The 21,541-nt window shown below is 39.2% G+C and overlaps 1 protein-coding gene across 2 annotated transcripts in view; it reads left to right on the forward strand.

Moving 5' to 3' along the window:
- Slc26a7 (solute carrier family 26 member 7) overlaps nucleotides 1-15,437 on the forward strand; it is a 105,352-nt gene extending 89,915 nt beyond the window's left edge. For both annotated transcript variants that reach the window (XM_057790993.1, XM_057790994.1), the window contains 7 exons: nucleotides 221-287; nucleotides 3,431-3,568; nucleotides 5,040-5,088; nucleotides 9,744-9,844; nucleotides 13,815-13,869; nucleotides 13,951-14,054; nucleotides 15,402-15,437. In XM_057790993.1, the coding sequence (XP_057646976.1) occupies nucleotides 221-287; nucleotides 3,431-3,568; nucleotides 5,040-5,088; nucleotides 9,744-9,844; nucleotides 13,815-13,869; nucleotides 13,951-14,054; nucleotides 15,402-15,437 (550 nt within the window). The remainder of the gene's footprint in view (nucleotides 1-220; nucleotides 288-3,430; nucleotides 3,569-5,039; nucleotides 5,089-9,743; nucleotides 9,845-13,814; nucleotides 13,870-13,950; nucleotides 14,055-15,401) is intronic.
- The last annotated feature ends 6,104 nt before the right edge of the window (nucleotides 15,438-21,541 follow it).

Below are 21,541 nucleotides of genomic sequence, written 5' to 3' on the forward strand. Positions count from 1 at the left end.
ATTAAATAAGATAAACTCTACTGATTAATTTTTAGTCAGACACCTCTGTTGTTATTCTCTATAAAGTATAGATTTACCAATATCTTCTAGACAAATCTCCATAGAGTTTAAATCACATAATTTCTAATTTTTAAGATAAACCAAACTGCTGATTTTGATTCTTCTCTGCTAATATAGTTATCAGGAAATGACTCATAACTTTCATCTGCCTTGAATTTAGGGCAAAGACTCTAAGCATAACAAACATGAAAGAAATGGAAGTTAAGGTGAAGACAGAAATGCACGATGTAAGTCTAACTCCCTTTCTTTCTTGCACAAGTGTTAACGTTTGTGGATGAGACAGCTTTGAAGGCTATCAGCTTAGATAAAAGATGCCGTTTGACAATGTCGTTCCATTTTAATGTCATTCCATTTTTTATAGATACTGGTTTCCAGAGGTATACACGAGAGTACCACACAGGGTAGTGGACATGCATTAATCAGAAGAGGAAAAGAATAACCTCTTTGAATTTAGTGTCTAATTAAAGCACCTCATGGTTCATAGAATTTCAGTTCACAGTTGACTTCTGGGAGATTATTTCAGGAATCTGTAAACTTGTTTTCCACTACCAGATTGTATGAAATAACCAAAGTTATCTTTTCTTCCGTAAATGATAAAGAAATTTGGGGGACAGAAAAAACCAAAAAACCAAAGTCACTCTTACACTGCTGCTGTAACAACCTAGTCACTGTTGGGGAATATGATCAGACGTACGCATGCATGAAATTCTCAAGGAACTTTTAAAATGCTCTTTGGAAATACAGTGATACTGAATTATTAGCTGAGAGTAATTAAGTCTGAGGTGCTTTCTAGAATGTCAGTAGGCGTGGAATTGTGCAGAGTGGAGAACTTTCATTAAAAGGCAATTTACACAAACTGACTTGCCTTGCTCATATGTAAGGGTGCCCTATGAGCGTTAGAGTTCTTTCATGCTGTAAAATTTGAAGTTGTTCCTTGACAATTTCATGCAGGCTTGCTTTCACCTTACCCCCTCTTATCGCTCTCAACTCTATGACCCATCCCTTGCTTCACTTCCTTTCCCACATCCTCCTCTTCCTGTTTTGGGGCCCACTGAGTTGAGCCAAGGGTCTTTGCCTGCAGCTGTGCACCAAGCACAGCAGCCACGAGGCAGGAATGGGCAGTTCTGGTTTCTTGTTTTAAAGAATAACCAGAAAAGTTTAAAGTGGGGGAAAATAATGACAACGTAAGTGTTCGCTTGAATCATTTTTGCCCATTTTTAAGAGTTGGCCTCACTTTGAACCTGTTTGATAAATGTTTGGTTAACATTTTCTCCTTTATTTTATATTCACTTGCTCCCTTGCCTTATGATTCCCCTCAGAACACAGAGAACTGGCCTCCTTCCAAGAGGACTAATGTCAAGGTCTTTCCAGGTAGCCTGACGACAGGAAGTAACGTCAGGAGTCTTTCTGTGACACCCAGGAGAATGGTTTGTTCTTTTAATAAGAGATTTACTTCACAGAGGGCTGTGTGATTCAAAGCCTTGGAGGGTGTCCCAGGCTCAAGTTTTCAAGCAAGTCAGCCTTTCTTTTCTTTTGATTTTTACCATGGGAATTTAACCTGGAGTCCCATCATTCCCTACTGATGTCTTCATCTTCCAGATAGAATATGATTTTAGGTTGACAAGTTTTCATTTTAAAAAATGCATAATCCTTGACTTCTTGGGCCAAATATAACTTAGTGTGAATGAGAGATTTTTTTAGGACAGATACAAATGCTAGAAATTTCTCATGTTCTCAAATCTTGGTTGTTTCTTTTATTATCCATTCAAATAATAACTTTTGCTCATAAAAATCCCAGTTTCATTAAAATGTTACATCTCAGTAGTTTCCTGATATTTTCCACAAAGATAAGAGGTGTGGCTATGATCGAACAGAATCTGCATTGAAGCTGTTGAATGAAAATTTTACCTTACTAGAATTGTGCTGTCCGCCTCGCCCCGTTTTTACCTCTTGTTCGTGCAGAATGCCCATTCTAACTGGGAATATCTCTTCTCATTCAACAAGCTCAGTCTGCTGAGAATTTCTTAGTTGCAGCAACCGTCAAACCTGATGACAGTATGTGACAGACCTAAACATTAACGCTTTATTTTCGGTTTCTAAGTGGTTACCTCTCGGTTAAAAGTTACACTGGTAGCCAAATTTTTTGCTTCCTTGTATTGTTTGTTACAATTTCCTCATACTCCAGATTGAATTATTTTTAGTTTTCTAAACCCTGAAATATATATTATTTCAAACATTTATTTACAACATGAGCAAACAATGAGGTCTGAAAATTACCCACATTACCTAATTCTTTATGCATGCATGCATGGCTATTCTCTGCATCTCTTTTTCTGTGGGATTACTAAAGCCTGAAGGGGTTAATGCCTTGCTTGGTTGGTAAGGAGCTATCATTGCACAGGATTGGCCATCTTCTCAATCAGATACCTGTCTCAAAGTCACAGAAAAGGGGGTTTTTATCGGACAGCACCAAGTGCTGTCAATACTGTCTGAGCAGATTGGAAAAGTAGGTATAGTTTGTGTCAAGACCTTTTCCTCTCCCTTTCTGCATCTTTCACATACGGTCTGGCAGTGCAGTGTAATCCTTACTGGTCTAGGAAACCTGTGTTCCAAGCACGGTCTCTTATGGCTCTCTTACAATTAGGACTGCTAGTTATTTGCAAAGTCCTTTAGCTAGAGAGGAACTTACATCAGTGTTAGATAAAAGGATACTAGTTGACACCCTGAGAAACATTTCAGTTTTATTAAAACTGATGAATTCAGTAGCAGGGCGCTTGCCTAGCACGAGTCTCCAGTTTGACCCACATCATTGTGAAAACAACAGTAAGTTAATTTTAATTTGTAGGCTGAATGGAAGAGGGTCTTGGTGGGAGGTGGGCAATCTAGGCTCTTGCCTCAGAGGACCCAGTGAGCAGGAGTACAAGACACTTTCTGAAAAGCTGTGAATGTGTTCTGTTACTGATGTTTCTCAATACGGAAAAGTGTGTATTTCCTTGATATGTGTGGTATTCCATTAAGACTCGCAAATAAATTTCAGTAACAAAAGTATTAGTTAAGAAATTGCATTCATACTTGATATATCATGGCTGGTTGATATCCATGGGTGGTCTGGCCTTTGTTGAAACAGAACAGAAGAGGAAGAGGGGATGTGTGGGTGAGTGAGGGACTTGGAGGAAAGGAAGAAGGAGAAACTGCAGTCAGGATATAAAAACAAAAGTAAATAAATACAAAAAAATTAAAGACTTGAGCGAGAGATTGCATCCATAAGTAAGTGATGGGTTGACTCATAAGATTTACTCTGATTGGGTGTATTTTTTTTTTCTGACTTGACTCAGAGTTTTGAATCTTTTCCTCTTTTTCCCTTTAAAAGGAAACCTTGCAACAGGTAAAAATCATCTCAATAAACAACCCACTTGTTTTCCTGAATGCAAAGAAATTTAATTCTGATCTAATGAAAATCATCCTAAAGGAAGATGAGAGCAGCCAACCACTCGATGATGTCAGCAAGGTAGGCATGCCAGGTCTATGCTGTGTGCTGTACTACAGATCATTAAAGATGCCCTCAGGGAGACACCATGGAGTTTAAATGGGTTTATAGACCTGGTCCTAGAAAAAAGCTTAATGCTGTATGTTTGTCTGTTCATTACAATATACCCTGAGAATAGGACAATATTAAGTATTTTTAGAAATTTGTTCATCATGGCCCTAAAATAAATATGTGACAATCTAGTTCTTTAGAATATGGAGTATGGTAAACAATTTCAGAGAAGCATAAATTGTTGTGATTATATTATTATGAAATTGTCTGTCACTCCCTTCATTCCTCATTTCCTTTTCTTTCTTTCCTTACACCTTTTTTTTTTTCTTAAAATTGAGACAGGGTCTCCCTGTGTAATCCGTATGTGATTGTGCTCCATTCTTGAGACAGGGTCTCCCTGCGTAATTCCTATGTAATTCTGTCCCATTCTCCCGAGTGCTTGGGTTACAGAGGTGTCTTGTCACCCACTAACATTCAGCTTTATTTATTTCTGTACTAAGTCTCAGTGACCAGAAAGACTGAATCAGATGTGCACCAGAATGAGTCCATGTGAATGTGTAATTTCCCCCTGAATCTTCAAATTCTCTAAAATGTCCACAACAATTTATGCTTCTCTGAAATTGTTTACCATACTCCATATAAAAGAAAGACTGAATCTTGGAAATGTAAGAAAAACTTGATAGAAGTATGCAATCTGTTGCACTGGACAACACGTAAAGGAAATCGATTCTTTACTTAGCCTTAAAGATGAATACACAGTGAAACTGTAAAAGCTGTGATCGAGAGAGGAAATGTGGAAAGGCATTGGCTTTGATTCCAGTGTGAGCTGTCCCTAGCTTTGTGACTTTGGTCCTGTCTTCTAACTTTGTCATCCATGATGCCCTCATAATGGAACAGAAGATTAGTAACTTCACAGGATGAATGTTTCTGATGATTCAGCTGTTATTGTCATCAAGATGTGGGTATATAGTAAACACTGAAAACTGCCTATTGTTATCAACAGCCAAAAAAAGCACACTTTTTGATAAACAGATAGCATGCCATTTCTGAGGCCTCACTGTTAGCGAAGCTGAGCTCCATGGTACATAACTGCTTTGTTTTCACTCCTTGACATCTAGCAACTCATAAATGTTTCTCGGGCATCTTCATGAGGCTAATGTTTGTGACCTCAGATCAAAACAAATTTTGTCTTTCAAAAAAATGTTCTCACATCTGATTCAGTGAGCAAAGTTTACACTGAACTCATGTATACTTAATTCCAGCCCATAATTGTTTCTTCGTTTCCTGGTCCAGTGAACACAGCATTTAAAACAAGCCTTGAGAAACACATCTGAAGGCGCTCGTTGTTGTCACTCATGGCAGAGAAAGGAATAGGGGCGTGTTCAGTGGTAGCTCTATAGTTCCACAGCATTTTCACGCTTTCCATCTGTTTTTCTTTCAGTGTGAACAGAACACCTTGCTTAATCCCCTGTCCAATGGCAACTGCAATGGTGAGTTCGCTTTAAACAAAAGTGGTCTCAACGTCTTGAGTTGAGTTTGCACAGTGGACCAAAATCCCCTTCTCCTTTCCTTCTCTCTTGGCCTCCCACTACCTTCAGGGGTTTCCTTGTTCTTCGGCTAGAATCTGCTCATTTTCCCCATTCCTTTCCCTTCTCCATCTCCCCTTTCCTTCTCCTTTTTATTCCTCTGCCTCTCTCCTCACAGTTCTTCCCCCTTCTCAATGTTTTTCCTCTCCCCATTTTTAATTATGCATATGTGTGTGGGGAGGTTGAGGGTGAGGCATGTGCACATGAATACAGGTACCTGCATGGGTTAGAAGACAACACTGAATCCCTAGACCTGGACTTAGAGGCAGTTGTGAACCACCCTCTCAGGGCTTCTAAGAACCAGGCCTAGGTCCTGTCTGAGGACCAGTACAGGTTCTTAACCACTAAGACTTCAGCCCCTAAGCTGTAAGTTTTTAATAGAAGGAAATTTAGAATGAGAAAATAACCGCAGAGTCTCATTGTATTTGGAAATTAGTAGATAGTCCTTGTAATTATAATTATCTTAAGAAGAAATCATAGTAGGAAACAAAGAAGGTAGATTATAAGAAAATACACATAAAATTATATGGTACTGATAACAAAATTACCCATCCTACTCACTCACCATATTCATTCTGTCCCTTCTTTGGGGACTCCAATTTATCCTCAAATCATCATCAGCTGTCCTCCTTTTCCCTTTGTCCTCCTCACTCCTCTTATTCAGCTACAGGATTCTGCCCTCACTTTTCTAAGCCTTCTGTGGATAGTCCTGTTCCCAATTTTATCACTAAACCTTTTCTTTTTTTTGGTTTTTCGAGACAGGGTTTCTCTGTAGCTTTGGAGCCTGTCCTGGAACTAGCTCTGTAGACCAGGCTGGCCTTGAACTCACAGAGATCCGCCTGTCTCTGCCTCCAAGTGCTGGGATTAAAGGCGTGCGCCACCACCGCCCGGCACTAAACCTTTTCTTGGGCTCACCACCTTATGGTGTCATTTCTGTGACCCCCTGTCCTCAGTCTCATTCAAAATGAATCAGCATGACTCTCAGTTTGCTTCATTCTTTTGTAAGACAAATGATGGCGCTGAAGGTAAAAACTTTCAAACAGCGAACAATGGACTCCACGTGTGTTCACAAAGGTAGCTGTGTTTAAATTACAGGATGGTAAGTTAAATGTGATAAGCAGTCACCTACGAGACATTCAGCTGGTTTAAGGGATAAAAAATAGGAACCAAAGAGGCTCAACCAAAGTGAGACATGGAGCAAGAAAAGCACTGGGTAAGAGAAAAGAGTCAAAAATCCCCTTTCTCCAAACAGCCTTTGCAGATGCATGGTTGACATACAACAGAATAAACAAACCTATAAAACCATCTATATTATTAGGAGATGGAAGCCATAGCATTTTTCTCTCAATGAAAACTCTAATTGTTTACTTGTAAGCAGATTTTCTAAAAGTATTTTTAGTATTTTAGGTCATCTGGTGAAACAGTTTACAGGAGCTCTGTAGAGTGTCTGTTGCCATGGTGAACTTCCACGTGGTCCTCTTCTACCCACTTAAGGAAACCTCAAGGTTCCCTCCAGGTTTCTACTCATATAACTCTTGCTTCTTGTCATTCATTCAGTTCTCATATCATTATTCATATGGCAAAAATTTCACATATTTTCTTAAGAGTTCTTGATTTTAGGAATAGTAAGAGGTGCTACATATTCAGTGATTAAGAAAGTAGACCTGGCTTCTGTTGTCATGAACCCCAAAGTTTAAGCAAACTTCTACCCTTCTGAAACCCTTCTTTCTCAGCAACTGCCACTTCTTGCTTATTAACATTAAAACATTTAAAAAGTTAACAAAGCACTAATATGGTCCACATGCCCTGTAATATAGTATTTCTCATCCTTAGGTGGTTTATTTCTTTTATATTTCTCTACTCTTTCTCTAAAGACTGTATTATTTTAAAATGTTATTCTTCTATGACTGTCTATACCCATGTTCTTTTCTTTCTTCAGCATCTAAGCACATTTAACCATATTATATCTTCTCAAAGGTTTTCTAAACTTGGACCTGACTTGCTGTGCATCTGCAGTGCTTTTCTGACTGCGTGAGATGAACCTGAAAAGACCAGACTACAGCTGAGTGGCTCTGCCTAGCACGTGCCACTGGTGGCTGACTCCTCCCCCTTCGGGTTAGTGGATACTAGCAGGAGCTGCTCCTAACTGTCTCAGCTGCACCTAAACATTGCAACTCTGGGCAGCTGTTGTGTCCACAATGTGGCAGGCATTTTTACCTAGTGCACTGACAGTCGATGTGTTGTTGCACGTTGGAACCTTTTAAAGGGGCCTCTGTACTCCATGAGCAGCAGGCTCTGCATCTGGGACATTTACAACTTTTTCAGTCTCTATGTGGATTTATGTCCACATGTTGGGCAATAAATGTAGCAAGCTTCCTTGTTGGACTGTCTTTGGACCATCTTTGTCAGCCTGCAAATAATTACCCAGAGACTTAATATTAATTTTAAAAGCTTGGTCTTAGTTTAGGCTTTTCTCAACTAGTTCTTATAACTTAATTAACCCATATTTTTTCAATCTATGTTCTACCACATGGTTCAGCTACCTCTCCTAATTCCAGCATATCTGACTTACTCCAAGTCTGCTGGCAAGATCACACTCCTAGATTCCTCTTCTCTCTCTCTCTCTCTCTCTCTCTTCTCCCCTCCCCCCCCTCTCTCACCAAGAGTGGAGCTGAGGAGATGCATACCCAGTGGGATGAGCTGTTTCTAGCATACTGCTACTGTAAACAAGATACATACAATTTTATTCTCTAAAACCAATATGTTCAATAAAATTTTCATAGGAAATCCTCAAATATGGAATTCCAGTGTATGCTGTGAACATCAGTCCTCTTAAAAGTTTAGTATCTAACTTAGTAAATATATGCACACATACACACACACATACCTTGTGTGCCACACACATATTTATTTTTAATTACTTGCTACATAATTGTTAGAGACTTTTATGTTTTGAGAGTATAAAAAGTTTCTATATTGTATAGATGTATTTATGATCATATCAACATTCCACTGTGAAGTGGAATGAATATTCTTTACTTGGAATGAACATTATCACTGTCCCTCCTTCTCAATTGTTTCCCATCTCTGAACCAGGAGCATAGTTATGGGAGAGAATAAAAAAGAATCCCTGTGGTGTGGAGATCAAGTCTTGCGCTTAGGCTAATGTTGATAACAAAGACACCTGCTCAGGAGGACCTAAGTTGTAGCTGCTTTCTGTCTTGTTTGAGGTGCTGATGAATGTCTTAGGCAATGAAGGGACAGTGGAAGTCTCCAAGAACGCTTTGCATTTTTTTTTTCTGGGAGAACAGGGAAACAGGAGCTGGAGGAGCAGGGGACCCTGGGTGTTCACGTGTTAAAGTGCCTCCTGTGGCTAGAACAGACATTTCTATCAAGGCTGCCAGTGAAGGAAACTTTCTTTGATCACCCCAAAAATATTTCCCCTATTTTATAAATTCCTATTGCTTATCATTTTTTATTTAATCTTAGATCATGTCTATATCAGTTCTAGTCAATTTATTAGCTCCTTGAAGAAAGGAATAGGTTCTGGACCACGCTTGTTATTATCTGCTACATATTAGAAGATTTCTCAAACATATTACATCTCTGCAGTTAGCTTAGTCAATTAGTTAAAGTGATCTGAACTTGTAAGTCAGAAACAAATCCTTTATTGGGATAAGACTTTTCAAATACACCACGCACTTTGTAGTATTTTCTGGGTGATAACTCTTGTATAACAATTTTCAGTATGCTTCATATTTCCTGATCACCTGTTTTCATATCTATACAGCAGGCACATGCTGTTTAGTTGGTTGTTGTTGGTTTTTATAGGGCTGGGGGAACTTGGGGCACAGAAAATGCAGATTCACTGTGAATTAAGTGAAAATTAATGTTAGCCCTTACTCTGGATCTATCTTATGGGGGAATTCCCCTCTGTATGCTGTGACTATGTTTCATTACCATTGGCCAGTAAAGAAGCTGCTTTGATTGATGGCTCAGGTGTATTCCTACCTAGCATTTGTATCTTAAATTAGCCCATTTTTATTAATCTCTGTATCACCAAGGCTGTGGCCTACTGGTAAGGTTCTGGAGTCTTTCTTCTCTGGCAGCTACATGGCATCTCTGACTCCACTTTCTTTCTCCCTGCATTCCGTTTAGTTTTTCCCACTTAACTCTATTATGACCTTCCATTAGCCAAAGCAGCTTCTCTATTAAACAGTGGTCATGAAACATAGTCACAGCATACAGAGGGGAATCCCACATCACCTACCAGGCAAAGAAGCGGTAGATTAGGATAGTGCACCATTCAGAATGTTTGCACTGTGCTTAGAGATAGCTCGCTGGATATCCTTTCAGATTCATTTAGAGTTCTCCTGTCCATCTAATAAAAACAACAAACAAAAGCAGAGCTCAGAAATCATTGGTAACTAACTGAAATTTTAAAAATGAAAGTTTAGAATTACTGTTCGCCACGAGGCTGCTGTTGCTTTGTTACCGTACAACCAAGGCAGCAACAGAAGAAATGCAAATTCTAACTACAGTTTCTGTCTCTCCTACAGAGGAAGCTTCCCTGCCCTGCCCCACTGAGAAGTATTCTTTGGTCCTGGATTGCAACGGCTTGACCTTTTTTGACTACACGGGAGTCTCTACACTTGTTGAGGTATCTACGTGGCCTGGGTCAGGCCTGATTCCTTCCCTGCAGTAGCAGGGGTTCTCCTCAACCATCTTAGCGACAGAGTCAAAGCCCCTTTCTCACAGAGGACATAGGATAGTGCACTTGATGCTACAGTAGGGTTGTTCCAGAAGATCCATCTGGATTCTAGACCTATAGGATAGGGGGTCAAAGTCATAGGAGTGAAAAGGCTGAGATTGGAGTGGTATCAGGTGTAATATCTGCCAGGAAGTGAGTTTTCAATGCTTCTGTGATGGAGAAAAGCCCCCTCAGGGTTGCTCCACCCAGCTAATCCTCCCCGAACTCTGCTTCTGCCTGCTTCACTCCCTGAAACTGCTGCATTCACTCCCCTCTTCATGCGGTGGCTGTGAACTGTAATGGAAGTTCAACTCACACAGAGGTGCCCTCTTTTTATTTCTGTCTACCTGATGTTTTGTTTTGTTGTTGTGTTAGCTCTGGGGCTCTGGTTTAATGACAGAGCGCTGACTAGCAATCAAAACCTCGGGTTCACTCCCCTGAATAAATATATAAATAGATAAACCGAAAAATTGATCAATGGAGTTCAGGTTAATCTGCTTGATACAGCTTCACACTGTGAATTTCGACTGAGATCTTACATATTTTTGTATCTCTTCATTTGCATTTTAAATTGACTTTGAAATTTCCCACCGTTGAGTATCTCTTGTCCAGGAAGCACAAAGGTGAGTGCTTAAAGGAACACTGCTTATCCCGAAAGCCTGGGTATCCTGCAAGATCCCTCACACACCAGCTATGTGCTGGGGAATCATCCATTGGTTGAAATCTGTTAATTCCTTTATGGAAATGAGAATATGATTTTGTTTTAAGAATTGAAGGTATTTAGAAAGCAAATAAATGGTGCAAATCAAGGTTTAAGTATTGAAGGAGACCACTTGTTGGTTCCCAGCTGCTCAGCTTCGAAATAACCACTCAGAAACTATATTTATTAAATCACCACTTGGCCCATTAGCTTTAGCTTCTTATTTCTAACTCGTACATCTTAATTTAACCCATCTCTTTTAATCTGTGAATCACCATAAGGTCGTGGCCTACAGGCAAAGTTTCAGCACGTCTGTCTCCAACAGCAGCTCCATGTCTCCTCTCTGACTCTGCCTTTCTTCTCCCAGCATTTCATTTAGTTTTCCCCGCCTACCTAAATTCTACCCCATCAACAGGCCAAGGCAGTTTCTTTATTCATCAATGGTAGTCACAGCATACAGAGCAAAATCCCACATCATTTAAGTACCTAGCCTTTCTTTACTGGAAGACCTTTTGTGGCTGGTATTTTGCTTTTCTCTGTATTGTCTGAGTCTGGCAGTTAAACTCCTGGGAACTCACTTAAAATCTAATTTCTGAGGCCTGGCTATGGTCCCAAGTCTTCCTTTTAAACTCTTATAAAAGACTCCTGCAGGTGGTCTGCGGACCACGTGGAAAGAAACGTTTGGACTCGATCAGTTAGGCCTGTGTGTGGATTTGTCGTTGTTGTTGAATTGCATTTAAATTTGTGACTGAGATTGTTAGTTGCCTTCTCTAGATGTTTAAAAACACTTCTTAGAATCAGTGAAGAAGACAAAAAGATACCTACTGCCCTTGAGCTCAGGGTTGAAGGCTGACAGTTAAGATGAATCAAGCAATTCAGACACTGGACATGCTAATGTATAAAGAGGTTTGTTTTACTTTTCTTGAACCATGGTAATGGATTAAAAATTCTATATGCTGAATTAAGACAACTGATACAATTTATTTTTAAATTGGCAGGAAAATATACTTGCACTTGACATGGTATTTTTCCTTGTATATACAAGGTTGTCGGTTTTGTACCTGCTTCTATTTTTCCAACCATGTTACTATTTGGTTTGTTGCATCATGGCTACATTATAATGCGTGTGAAGAACACTGGCTTTAAGAACAGAAAAATTCTGGAGTCTCATCCACCCAATACTAGTTCTGTGCTTGGAGATAAAATCTATTTTCATTCTTTCTATTCCCCCGTATGTGTGTCATATGTGTGAGTGTGGACACATGAATGATACATGTGTATGTCAAAGGTCAGCTTCAGGTTTCAGCCCTTGCTTTCCACCTTGTTTGAGACAGTATCTCTTTGTCATATGCTGAGTAGCTGATGAGAGAGTTACAGGGACTTTTCCTGTCTCTGCCTGCCATCTCTCAGGAGCCGTGGACTGTCCTGCCTATGGCATCCACCTTTCTTTATGTCTCTTCTGAGGGGTCAAACTCAGGTCTTGGTGCATGTGTGACCCGTGCTTTACCCACTGAGCCATCTCCCTGGCTCCCATCTGTTTGTTCTTCTACACACTAGAAGTAGAGTCCTCCACCTCATCACACTGTGAGCTCAGAGATGATGTATGGCGCAGGAAATACTCAGTAAAGAAGTGGCCAGCATAGCGAGGAAGCACTCAGTAACGCCAACATTCGATATTACTTTTCTCACTTTAAAAAAGTCATTTCTTGAGCTAGTGAGTTGCCTCGGTAGGTAAAGGTACTTGCCAGAAGCCTGACAAGTGGAGTTGATCTCTAGAACTGCATAAACATAAAAAGAATGAACTGACTCCATAGATATTTTAAATCTCCATCACTGTTGTGTGCTTGTGGGTCGCACAAACATACACACAGTAGTACAATGTGTGTGTGTGTGTTTGGATGTATATAGACATACATACACCTATATTTAAAAGTTTTAAAACCATTTCTTAAGATGCAAATAATATATTTGCAAACAAGATCATTTCTTAGTTTCAACTACTCTAGGAAAGAGTCTAGAGCCGAGAGCAGTGGGTCCCTCCAGCCATGTCAGCTTCCCTGCATTTTAACAACCCTTTGGATTGTTTAGTTACTTCAGAATGAAGAGCATTGATGTGATCCTGGAGTCGTGCATTGAAAGGAACTGAGTGACTTCTATTTATTTTTTCACTGGGGATGGGGTAGGGGATGGGAAGTGGGGGTGCAGGCCGGTGAAATGGAGATTGTATTTATCAACATCAACAATAGCACCCAAAATAGCATTGTGTTTGTGCTCCATTGGGCTTTAGAGAAAATCAAACACTGAGAGGTCACCTTGAATTAATCACATTAACTTACAGAAGCAGGAGTCATTCATTCAATGTCAAAGTCACAGCCCACATTTTACTTTTTCGTGTTCTTTAATTTATACTCAAATTGACACAACTCTGATTAATCTACTATTCTCGTTTTGAAGGAATGACTTACTGATGGAGGATGAAAGGAATTATTTATCTATAATGCACATGGTTACAATACATTCTAGATTGTATTGTAAGTGCTGCTGACATGTCTTTCGTATAAGATGCATCACTACCACAAGACCAGTTCCAGCTGTAAATGAACCTTTGCGTGCACATTAGGCAAACTCCATTGTCTTATTTTGCTTTTGATGAATTTAAGACCAGAAGTTCATAAACTGATACTGGTTGAGGTGTCTAGGAGTTAAGAGTTAAGGCCTTAGTGCACTCAAACTTTCTCACCTTAATGGACTTTTAAAGCAGGAAAATTTGGTTCAGGTTATAATGAGGTTTAATAGCTGGGTTTTACTGAGTCAATGAAATATTCCTAAATTATTAAAGTTAGTGGGCTAGCACCCTTCATCACTTCCACAGGTTGGTCCTTCTGTAAAAGATGTTGATAGCAATCTTATATCATTCCTACAGGGGAGAAAAAAAAAACTGTTTTCATTTTTCTGAAGAAATGATAATATGAACAGCTACCTTTACTCTCTGCAGAATACATGTTTCACTGGGCATGGCCTTAACTGTGTAACAATGCCTCCCTCTGGTGGTTTGACTTCAGAGACACTGTTTTTATCATTTGTTTTCCCTGGGAATTATCCTCCCCTGCCCAAACCTAGTTCCTCCCTGCAGTCTGCTATCCTGAACTAACTATGAGCATGTTCCTTTACTTCTTCCAGCTTTACCTGGATTGCAAGAGCAGGGGTATCGATGTGTTCTTAGCCAACTGCACAGGTAAGAGTGTGTTGTCGGCTGACACCAAGTGACAGCCTTGGATGTCCCACATGTCTTCACACATCTCGTGCTTCCCTGCAGCATCCTTGATCAAAGCGATGACATACTGTGGAGACCTAGACACTGAGAGGCCAATCTTTTTTGATTCAGTACCTGCTGCAATAAGTATCATCCAGGCAAATAAGGTGAGTTGGCTAAGTTAGCAAGCATGCACTGTTAGGAAAACTAGCCTACACAATCAAGGGCTTTGGAATATTATAGTAGTTCCCTCCCCACTGGTACCAAAAAAATCCACAATATTCCTTCCTTTTGCATCTGACAATTTACTATAAGTAAAGGAATGAGTCTATTCCACTTTATAGACAAGTTATGAACAATTATTAAATAATTTGGACCTTTTAATGTTGTCGTGGATTAGAGAATTTGATGTCACCTATCAGGTGCAGATTCTTTGCTTAAATGGCCTTCCAAGATCCACTGTCCTGAAAGCTGATCTTGGCTTTCTCCAGTGCAGAAATACTAAATATAGATATTAAATATATTTTTATGTTTAGATAGTCTTTTCATTATGATCATTTATGTTGTTATTTTTTAAAATATCATTTACAGAGTCTAGTGGTCACATGACTTCAAGAAGACAAATTACTGTATTGGGCCTTTGGGTTTAGTTTTACAGTGAATTCCAGAGCTGTGGTTTCCTGCAATTTTCCTATAACGTTTGTATCATTTTGCTTTCCTCTTCCCCAGGGTGGCATTAGTCCTTCCTCCAGTGAGCTTTGTCATTTTCAGTCAGAACAATTTGCAGTTCCCAAATAATAACTGCCATTATTAACATTTATATTACCTACTGTGTTCTAGAATAGTCTAAAGGCCTCGCTCATATTAATTAAGTAAATTTGCCACTGCATATGAGGTAGATACTCTCATTTAGCCAATTTTTAGAACTAGGAAATGGTGTGGTAAGTCCTTCTCTATGTGTTTCTTTTATTGGTTAATGAATAAATATTTTTTGGCCAGTGGCTTAGCAGAATAGAGGTAGGCAGGAAAACTAAACTGAATGCTGGGAGAAGGAAGGTGGAGTCTAGAGAAGCCATGTAGCCTCCACCAGAGACAGACACCTGCCAGAATTTTACTCAGTAAGCCACAGCCATGTGGTGATACAGAGATTAATAGAAATGGGTTAGTTTAGGATATAAGGGCTAGCCAATAAGAAACTAGAGCTAATAGGCCAGGCAGTGATTTAATTAATACAGTTTCTGTGTGGTTATTTCTAGTCTGGGCAGCTGGGAATGAGCAAGCAGCTTCCACCAACAAGGAAAACCAAGTACAAAGGAGGTCACACCATTTAGCTTGTGACAGTCAGTCATGGCTCTTGGGCTTGGGGCTTCCTCCCACATCACTGTGCTCCTACACCTCTGAGATGTCCATTTTCGTACCACGACCTGTGGCTACCTTCTGCTACTGCCGGTCTTCCACTGTAGTTATGATTAGGGGATTTGTGAGTGATGGGTGCTTATTTCTTCCTCTTTCAGAATCTGAGCAAGGCCAGCGATCACAGCGAAGTCTGAGGCTCATGCAATGAAGTGCAGATCTCATCTTCAGCAACTGCCCTGAAGAGGCCGGATATTGACATTTTGCACAAATATTGGTTATGGATGTTGTATATGACCTCTATTCCAATGAGAATGATAAGCGTTAGCAACTGCATTGCCAGTGACCAAGGCTTGCTGGGCCTTTATTTTTCTAATCTTTCTTAATAAACAGATTCATTTAGTTATTTCATATAGGGATCAATATGCATGCAGCTTTAGTTTACTAAATAGTAAAGATGCATTTATTTCCTTTTATGAGAGTATTTTGTATGGTCTCATTTCTATTTTGTTGTAAGCTAACAAATGGAGGAACACTTTGATCAGAAGTGGTTTTGACTATTTATAAGCCATTTGTAAAAAAATAAGATCATGTAACTAATACATAAAAAGAAGTTAGTAAATGTGCCATTTCCCATAGTTTTTACTCCAAAGATATTCAAACATCAGTAAGATAAAGTATCACCATCTGCAGTGAAGAATGAAATCCACAGAAATAAAGCCATTGGAACAAAAGACAAACTAGAAGACAGTGACGCCAATACTCATCCACAACATCACTCTGGCAGTGTTCTTGTGATCAGTGATGCTTTGTGTGTGTGGCAGAAAACGGCTGTTTTAGCAAAACTGAGTTCTTGCCATTAGTCTGCTTCGGTGTGAGTACTGGAAGCCTTTCGGGTGTCCCATTGGACAGCACTCCTTCTGCAGCGGCACATGGAAGACGTTCTGCCTGCAGCCTTATTTTTACTGCAATCAGAGACTATGAGAATTTAGCATCTAATATTTTTCAGATAAGCTCTTTTAGATGACAAAGTATCGTGAGTTGAGTGGTTTTATGCTGTTTTTATACAAGATTATCTTTAGGAATTGTGAATTTTCTATTTGAAAGACACCAAGTCAATAAAATTTAATTGGTTATTTATCTTTACCAAGATAGATAGATGGATAGATAGGTAGATAGATGGATACATACATAGATACATGATAGATAGATAGATAGATAGATAGATAGATAGATAGATAGATAGATGGATAGATGACAGACAGACAGATGGCAGATGGGTCTCCCTTGTATATTTCCATTTTCTTTTGTTAGAGGTAAACTTGGATGTGATTATCTGTAAATTTACCAAAATAACAGGATAATTGGCAACACTAAGAGGAGGGTAGAAGTGTAAGCATTTTTATGCTTGTATATTTTATTTTTAATTATATACAAGTGTTCCATCTCACAATTTTCTAACAAATCTTACATAAGAAGTCATAGATTACAATTATTCTTTATTCTTAATGGCATTTGAACTATTCTAGGGAATAACACTATCAAATAAAGCCAGGTACTGCAAAGAGAGTTTGAAAATCAAGTTAAAAGTAGAAATCAAAAATTGGCCACTCGTTTATTGGCCACTGCTTTATTCCCAGCTGCTCAGCCCTGAAATAATCACACAGAAACCATCTTATTTGCCATACTGTTTGGCCAATAGCTTAAGCATATTTCTGGCTAACTCATATCTTAAATTAACCCACCTCCATTAATTTGCATATTGCCATGAGGCTGTGACTTACCCAGTAAAGTTCTGGCATCTGTCTCCAGCAGAACTATATGGCTTCTCTCTGACTCCGCCTCCTTTCTTCCAGCATTCAGTTTAGTTTTCCCCACCTAGCTCTTCTCTACCTTACCATAGGCCTAAGACCGTTTCTTTATTAACCAATGGTATTCATAGCATACAGAGGGGAATCCCACATCACTCAAGGGCATTTGTAAGAACAAATCCTAATTCCTGTCCAAGTGACATATAACTCAGCAAGTGTGTGGTAAGCATTCATATGATCCCTAATTTTAGCTCCTCAGTTTTTGGTAAGGTGAAATAATGAAATTAAAATACCAAAAACAGTGTTCCAAATTTTCATGGTCATTTTAATTTTTACTGATACAAACTGAACAGAGCAGTATTGTTTCCCAAAGCCACAGTCTCTTCATTGTCAGTCTGGTTAGTAACAAGGCAGGTGAGCACTGCTTATCATATAGGGTTCCATGAGGAGATTGAGAGAGAGCAATAAATAGCTTCCTTATTAAAAGGAGTTTTATTCTGCATCATCCATTTGCATTACTGTAAAGGTGCGTGGTGGTGATATTCTCTGTCTTCAATCCATTGATCCCTGCCATATAATCACGAGCCATGAAAAGCCAAGAAAAGAAATATGTTATGGCACATATAAATTGATATTTTGCTGTGAAAGTTTGGCCTATAATTGAACGATAGGCATTTTAAATTTGTTGTAGACTATGGGCCATGGCTGACATTAAAATCATTACAGCTAATTGTTGGATGATTTGTTCTCTGTTGTTGTAGTATTGAGACAGTGTTGTCTGAGGAATTGCATGTGAGTGCATTTAAGTATTTATAGTATAAGTTTAATGCATACAAAAGTTGACACCATTAATTTCAGTGTCAAATATTAATGTTATATTCAAAGGCAAAGAAGATCAAAACACACACTGTGTTAAGTCCACTGTGCTATAGTTTATTTCAAGACCACGATGACTGTTTGTCCAAAGAAAGTCTTTTGAATTAAGTTCTGAGAATCCAAAAGCTGAATATAAGTTTTAGACATACAAGTGTCTATTTCAAAAAAGAAGCAGAAAATAGAGAAGCCACAATACTGTTCTACTGTTGCAATGTTTCCAGCAGCACACTGACCTGTTCTTATGGGCTATCTCATTTTTATATGATGAACTCCTTCCATAGTACTTGCTATAATAAAATAGCATTAAAAAACAAAACTGACCTATACAGGTGTTGTGATGGCAGATATGAAATATGTAACCAGGAAAAGATCTTAACATTTATGCAAATTAAGCGCCCTTAAATTTTGCCATTTGTCTTCCATTTTAAAGGTTATTTGCCCCTCAATTATATAATTTCAACATCATAAAGTTTAGCTTAAACTACTTTGCAATAATTTATTTGACAGATCTTCCATGCAGTGTGATGAGGAGAGATCTTTTTTAATGAAAACATTAATGTGTTAATATCACATATGAGTAATGCCTGACATTTAATGGTCGTTGAAATATGTTGGTATGTTGCTGAACATACAGACACCTCTGAAATGCCAATTTTATGTTCTGTGGGTTGATCCAATTCAGTACCAAATATGCTTTTTGACAGTGAGTTTGTTGCCAGATAGATTTCAAAGAGGGAGTTAAGTGGTGCTTTCTCAATCCAAAGACGTGGTTAAAAATCATGTAGTCCAATATGCTGTGCTTATTTTTATATTTTTTCATGCACTTAATTATCGTTTTTTATAATTATTTGTACTAACTCAGCATGTAGCAACCAATTTACGTGGAAATAAATTGAAATACGATAAGTACAATTTTTTGTGGGTTTGTGTCTATCATTTCAGAGTACTCCCCTGCAAAGCAAATCGTACATATTGCTTTTTTGCTCTGACCGCAGAATAGTATGTGTTGGGAATTCTTGGAAGTGTTCCTTATTCCTAGCAATTTGTTCTTACAAAGTTTCGACTTGGGTCTACAAATGTCAGTGTCTTGATTTATGTACCACTGAAAGGGGCATGTTTTTTTCTGTTGTTGTTTCTTCCTTTGGTTTTAGTTTTTTTGTTTTTGCTAGTACTGTAATTGCATAACATTGTTGTGCCAGGCTTCTATTTTTTTTTGTTCTAATTTTAATTGGTATCTGTCTTTTTTTTCTCTGCTTGTGTTCTTTCCTATGTGCTTTTGTCCTTCCTGGGTTCTGAGGCTGAGTTCAACTTTAATGGAGACTGTTCAAAAACAAGAAAATAAAGCCTTGTTTTCTTATTCATTGGAGACATAGTAGAGAATAAAAACAGAAAAACAAAAACATCCCTGCCCTCCAGTGTTTGCATTTTAACTAGGGCTTCAGAAAATAAATAGGATGTGTTTACAACATTTCTTTTGCGAGTTGGATAATATGCCAAGAGCATGATAAAGAAAATCAATTAAATGTACATCCTGAGGTTAGACACTCCCCGTAGGTGGATGGCCATACAAATGGGAGTGTCTAAGCAGTCAGGGTAGATTACTGTGACTAGGCTGACAGGCTTAGACACTGTCTGGTGTTCCTTACAGAACCTGAGGTGGAACATCCAGGATGGAGGTAGCTGATATGATTTCTATTAGATCTCTCTTCCCTTGTAGAATGTGCCTTCTCACTATTGGGGACAGTTAGAAAGGGAAAAGTCCTCAGTATTTCTTCGTATAAGGACCCACCCTCATGACATCGAGGTTAACTTTACTTCAGTCCTTATAGATATTATTTCCAAGTAGAATTCAATGCATAGCTTTATTCTTTTGGCATCTCCTGTATTTGTGTTCCCCTTAAATTTAAAAATGTATTCATTAAAACTCTGTGACCCAGAGGTCTTACCTCTGTCTAGCACTAATTCTAATTCAAGTCTGACATCCAAAGTTTTATCTAAATGTTATCTTAGTCAAAAGTGGCTCAGAATTCAAAGTGTGGTTTATTTCTACACCAAAGTTCTCTCTTTATTTGGCACAAACCTGTGCTAAATGCAAGCTCTATCCTCCCCCAATACAGTAAAAGAACAAAGCAAAAGAAGGAAGAGCATAATTGAAAGACGGGAACAATAGGCACCAACCAAGAAAAAAAACCAAAAAACAAACAGCATGCCGAGTGCTCTAGATTCATGTTCATTAAATTGTTTTAAAGTATTTATTCATTTATTAACTGTGTGTGCATGTGTATATGTTCAAGTGTGTAAGAGTGTGTGCATGCACGAGAGAGGCAGAAACAGAGACAGAGAGATAGAGATTTGGGGAGTTGGTTCTTTTCTTTCTGCCATGAGGATTCCAGGGATTGAATTCAGGTTGTTAGTCTAGGCAGCAAGGATCTTTATCCATCAAGCCATTTTTTTTTTTTTTGCATCCCAGATGCATAAAATCTTAAATCGTGAAAGTTATCCTCTATAGTCCATTGATTCTCCACATTCTGGACCCTCTAGAGTGGAAGCCTTGCCTCCAAATCTCCAGAGTTGCTCCCAAATCCCGTGACTCTACAAACTATCAAAACATGGGAGGTCTCCCACAGCTCCCATTGAACCATCACTGTCTCTTTCAGTTCACACTGGCGGTGTGGGCATTGGTGTGGCTCAGTTTCTACTCCTGCTGAGGTGATGGATTAATGTCACAACGAAACAATCAGTGGGGGCCATTCTATGTCCTCATCAGGTTTTTGTCCCACTTCCTCCAAGAACAGATTGGGCAGACAGCGAGGAGTACAAATAGGGGATTGCTTTATTGTCAGTTTAGAATCAACAACTTCTAAATAGAATGAAACACCTTAAAACTGATTGCCACTTGGGACTTAGACTGGTTTGATTGTGGCAGCAGCAGCATGCTAGCCCAGAGCTGTAGCTCTGAGAAGCATTACAACTCAAAAGCACTGAGGGCTTTAGAGCACTCAGACTTAAGTGGTCCCTTGCACAGGAGTTTGCGGGCATTAGCAGAAAAACCTGGGCTTCCACTCTCAGAAGCCATGGTTCTTAGAGGCAGCTGTGGGGACAAGCTCCCTCCTGCAGCGTGGTTTCCGATCTTCAAGGAGGATTTTTGTTGGCTGAGGCAGGAAGAATTCCCTCTTTCTGCAGCTGCGAGTGGGGTCCAGGCATCTGTCTGGGTGGAGCTCCCAACCCAGGGCAGAAGCTTCAAGTGATTGGCTGAATGTCGGTATGTAAATAAGGTAAAAACAGTGATAGGCAGGGTCTCAAAAGCTGGGCACAGGAGGAAGCAGGGAAAACAGAATTATCAAAAATTGCTAAGTTAACAGTCAGACCCAGAGGTCGCTGTCTTTGTCCGGGTAGGGAACTCCAGGGAAAGTTTCCATCCCTGGTTATTGAGACAAATTCGCAGGCTACTTACAGCTTCTGACTGCTAGATTCAGCTCTCAGCGTTTCGATGTTAGAAAGACACAGTTAAGGTGCAGGCCAGCTTGACTTCTGGTGAGTGCTTTCCTCTTGGTCCGCAGAAGATGCTTTCTCTGAGCGCCCATCATGGTGTAAGACCTGATTCTTATGTACTA

The sequence above is a fragment of the Chionomys nivalis genome, chromosome 16, assembly GCF_950005125.1.
Source record: "Chionomys nivalis chromosome 16, mChiNiv1.1, whole genome shotgun sequence".
NCBI classification, from domain to species: Eukaryota; Metazoa; Chordata; class Mammalia; order Rodentia; family Cricetidae; genus Chionomys; species Chionomys nivalis.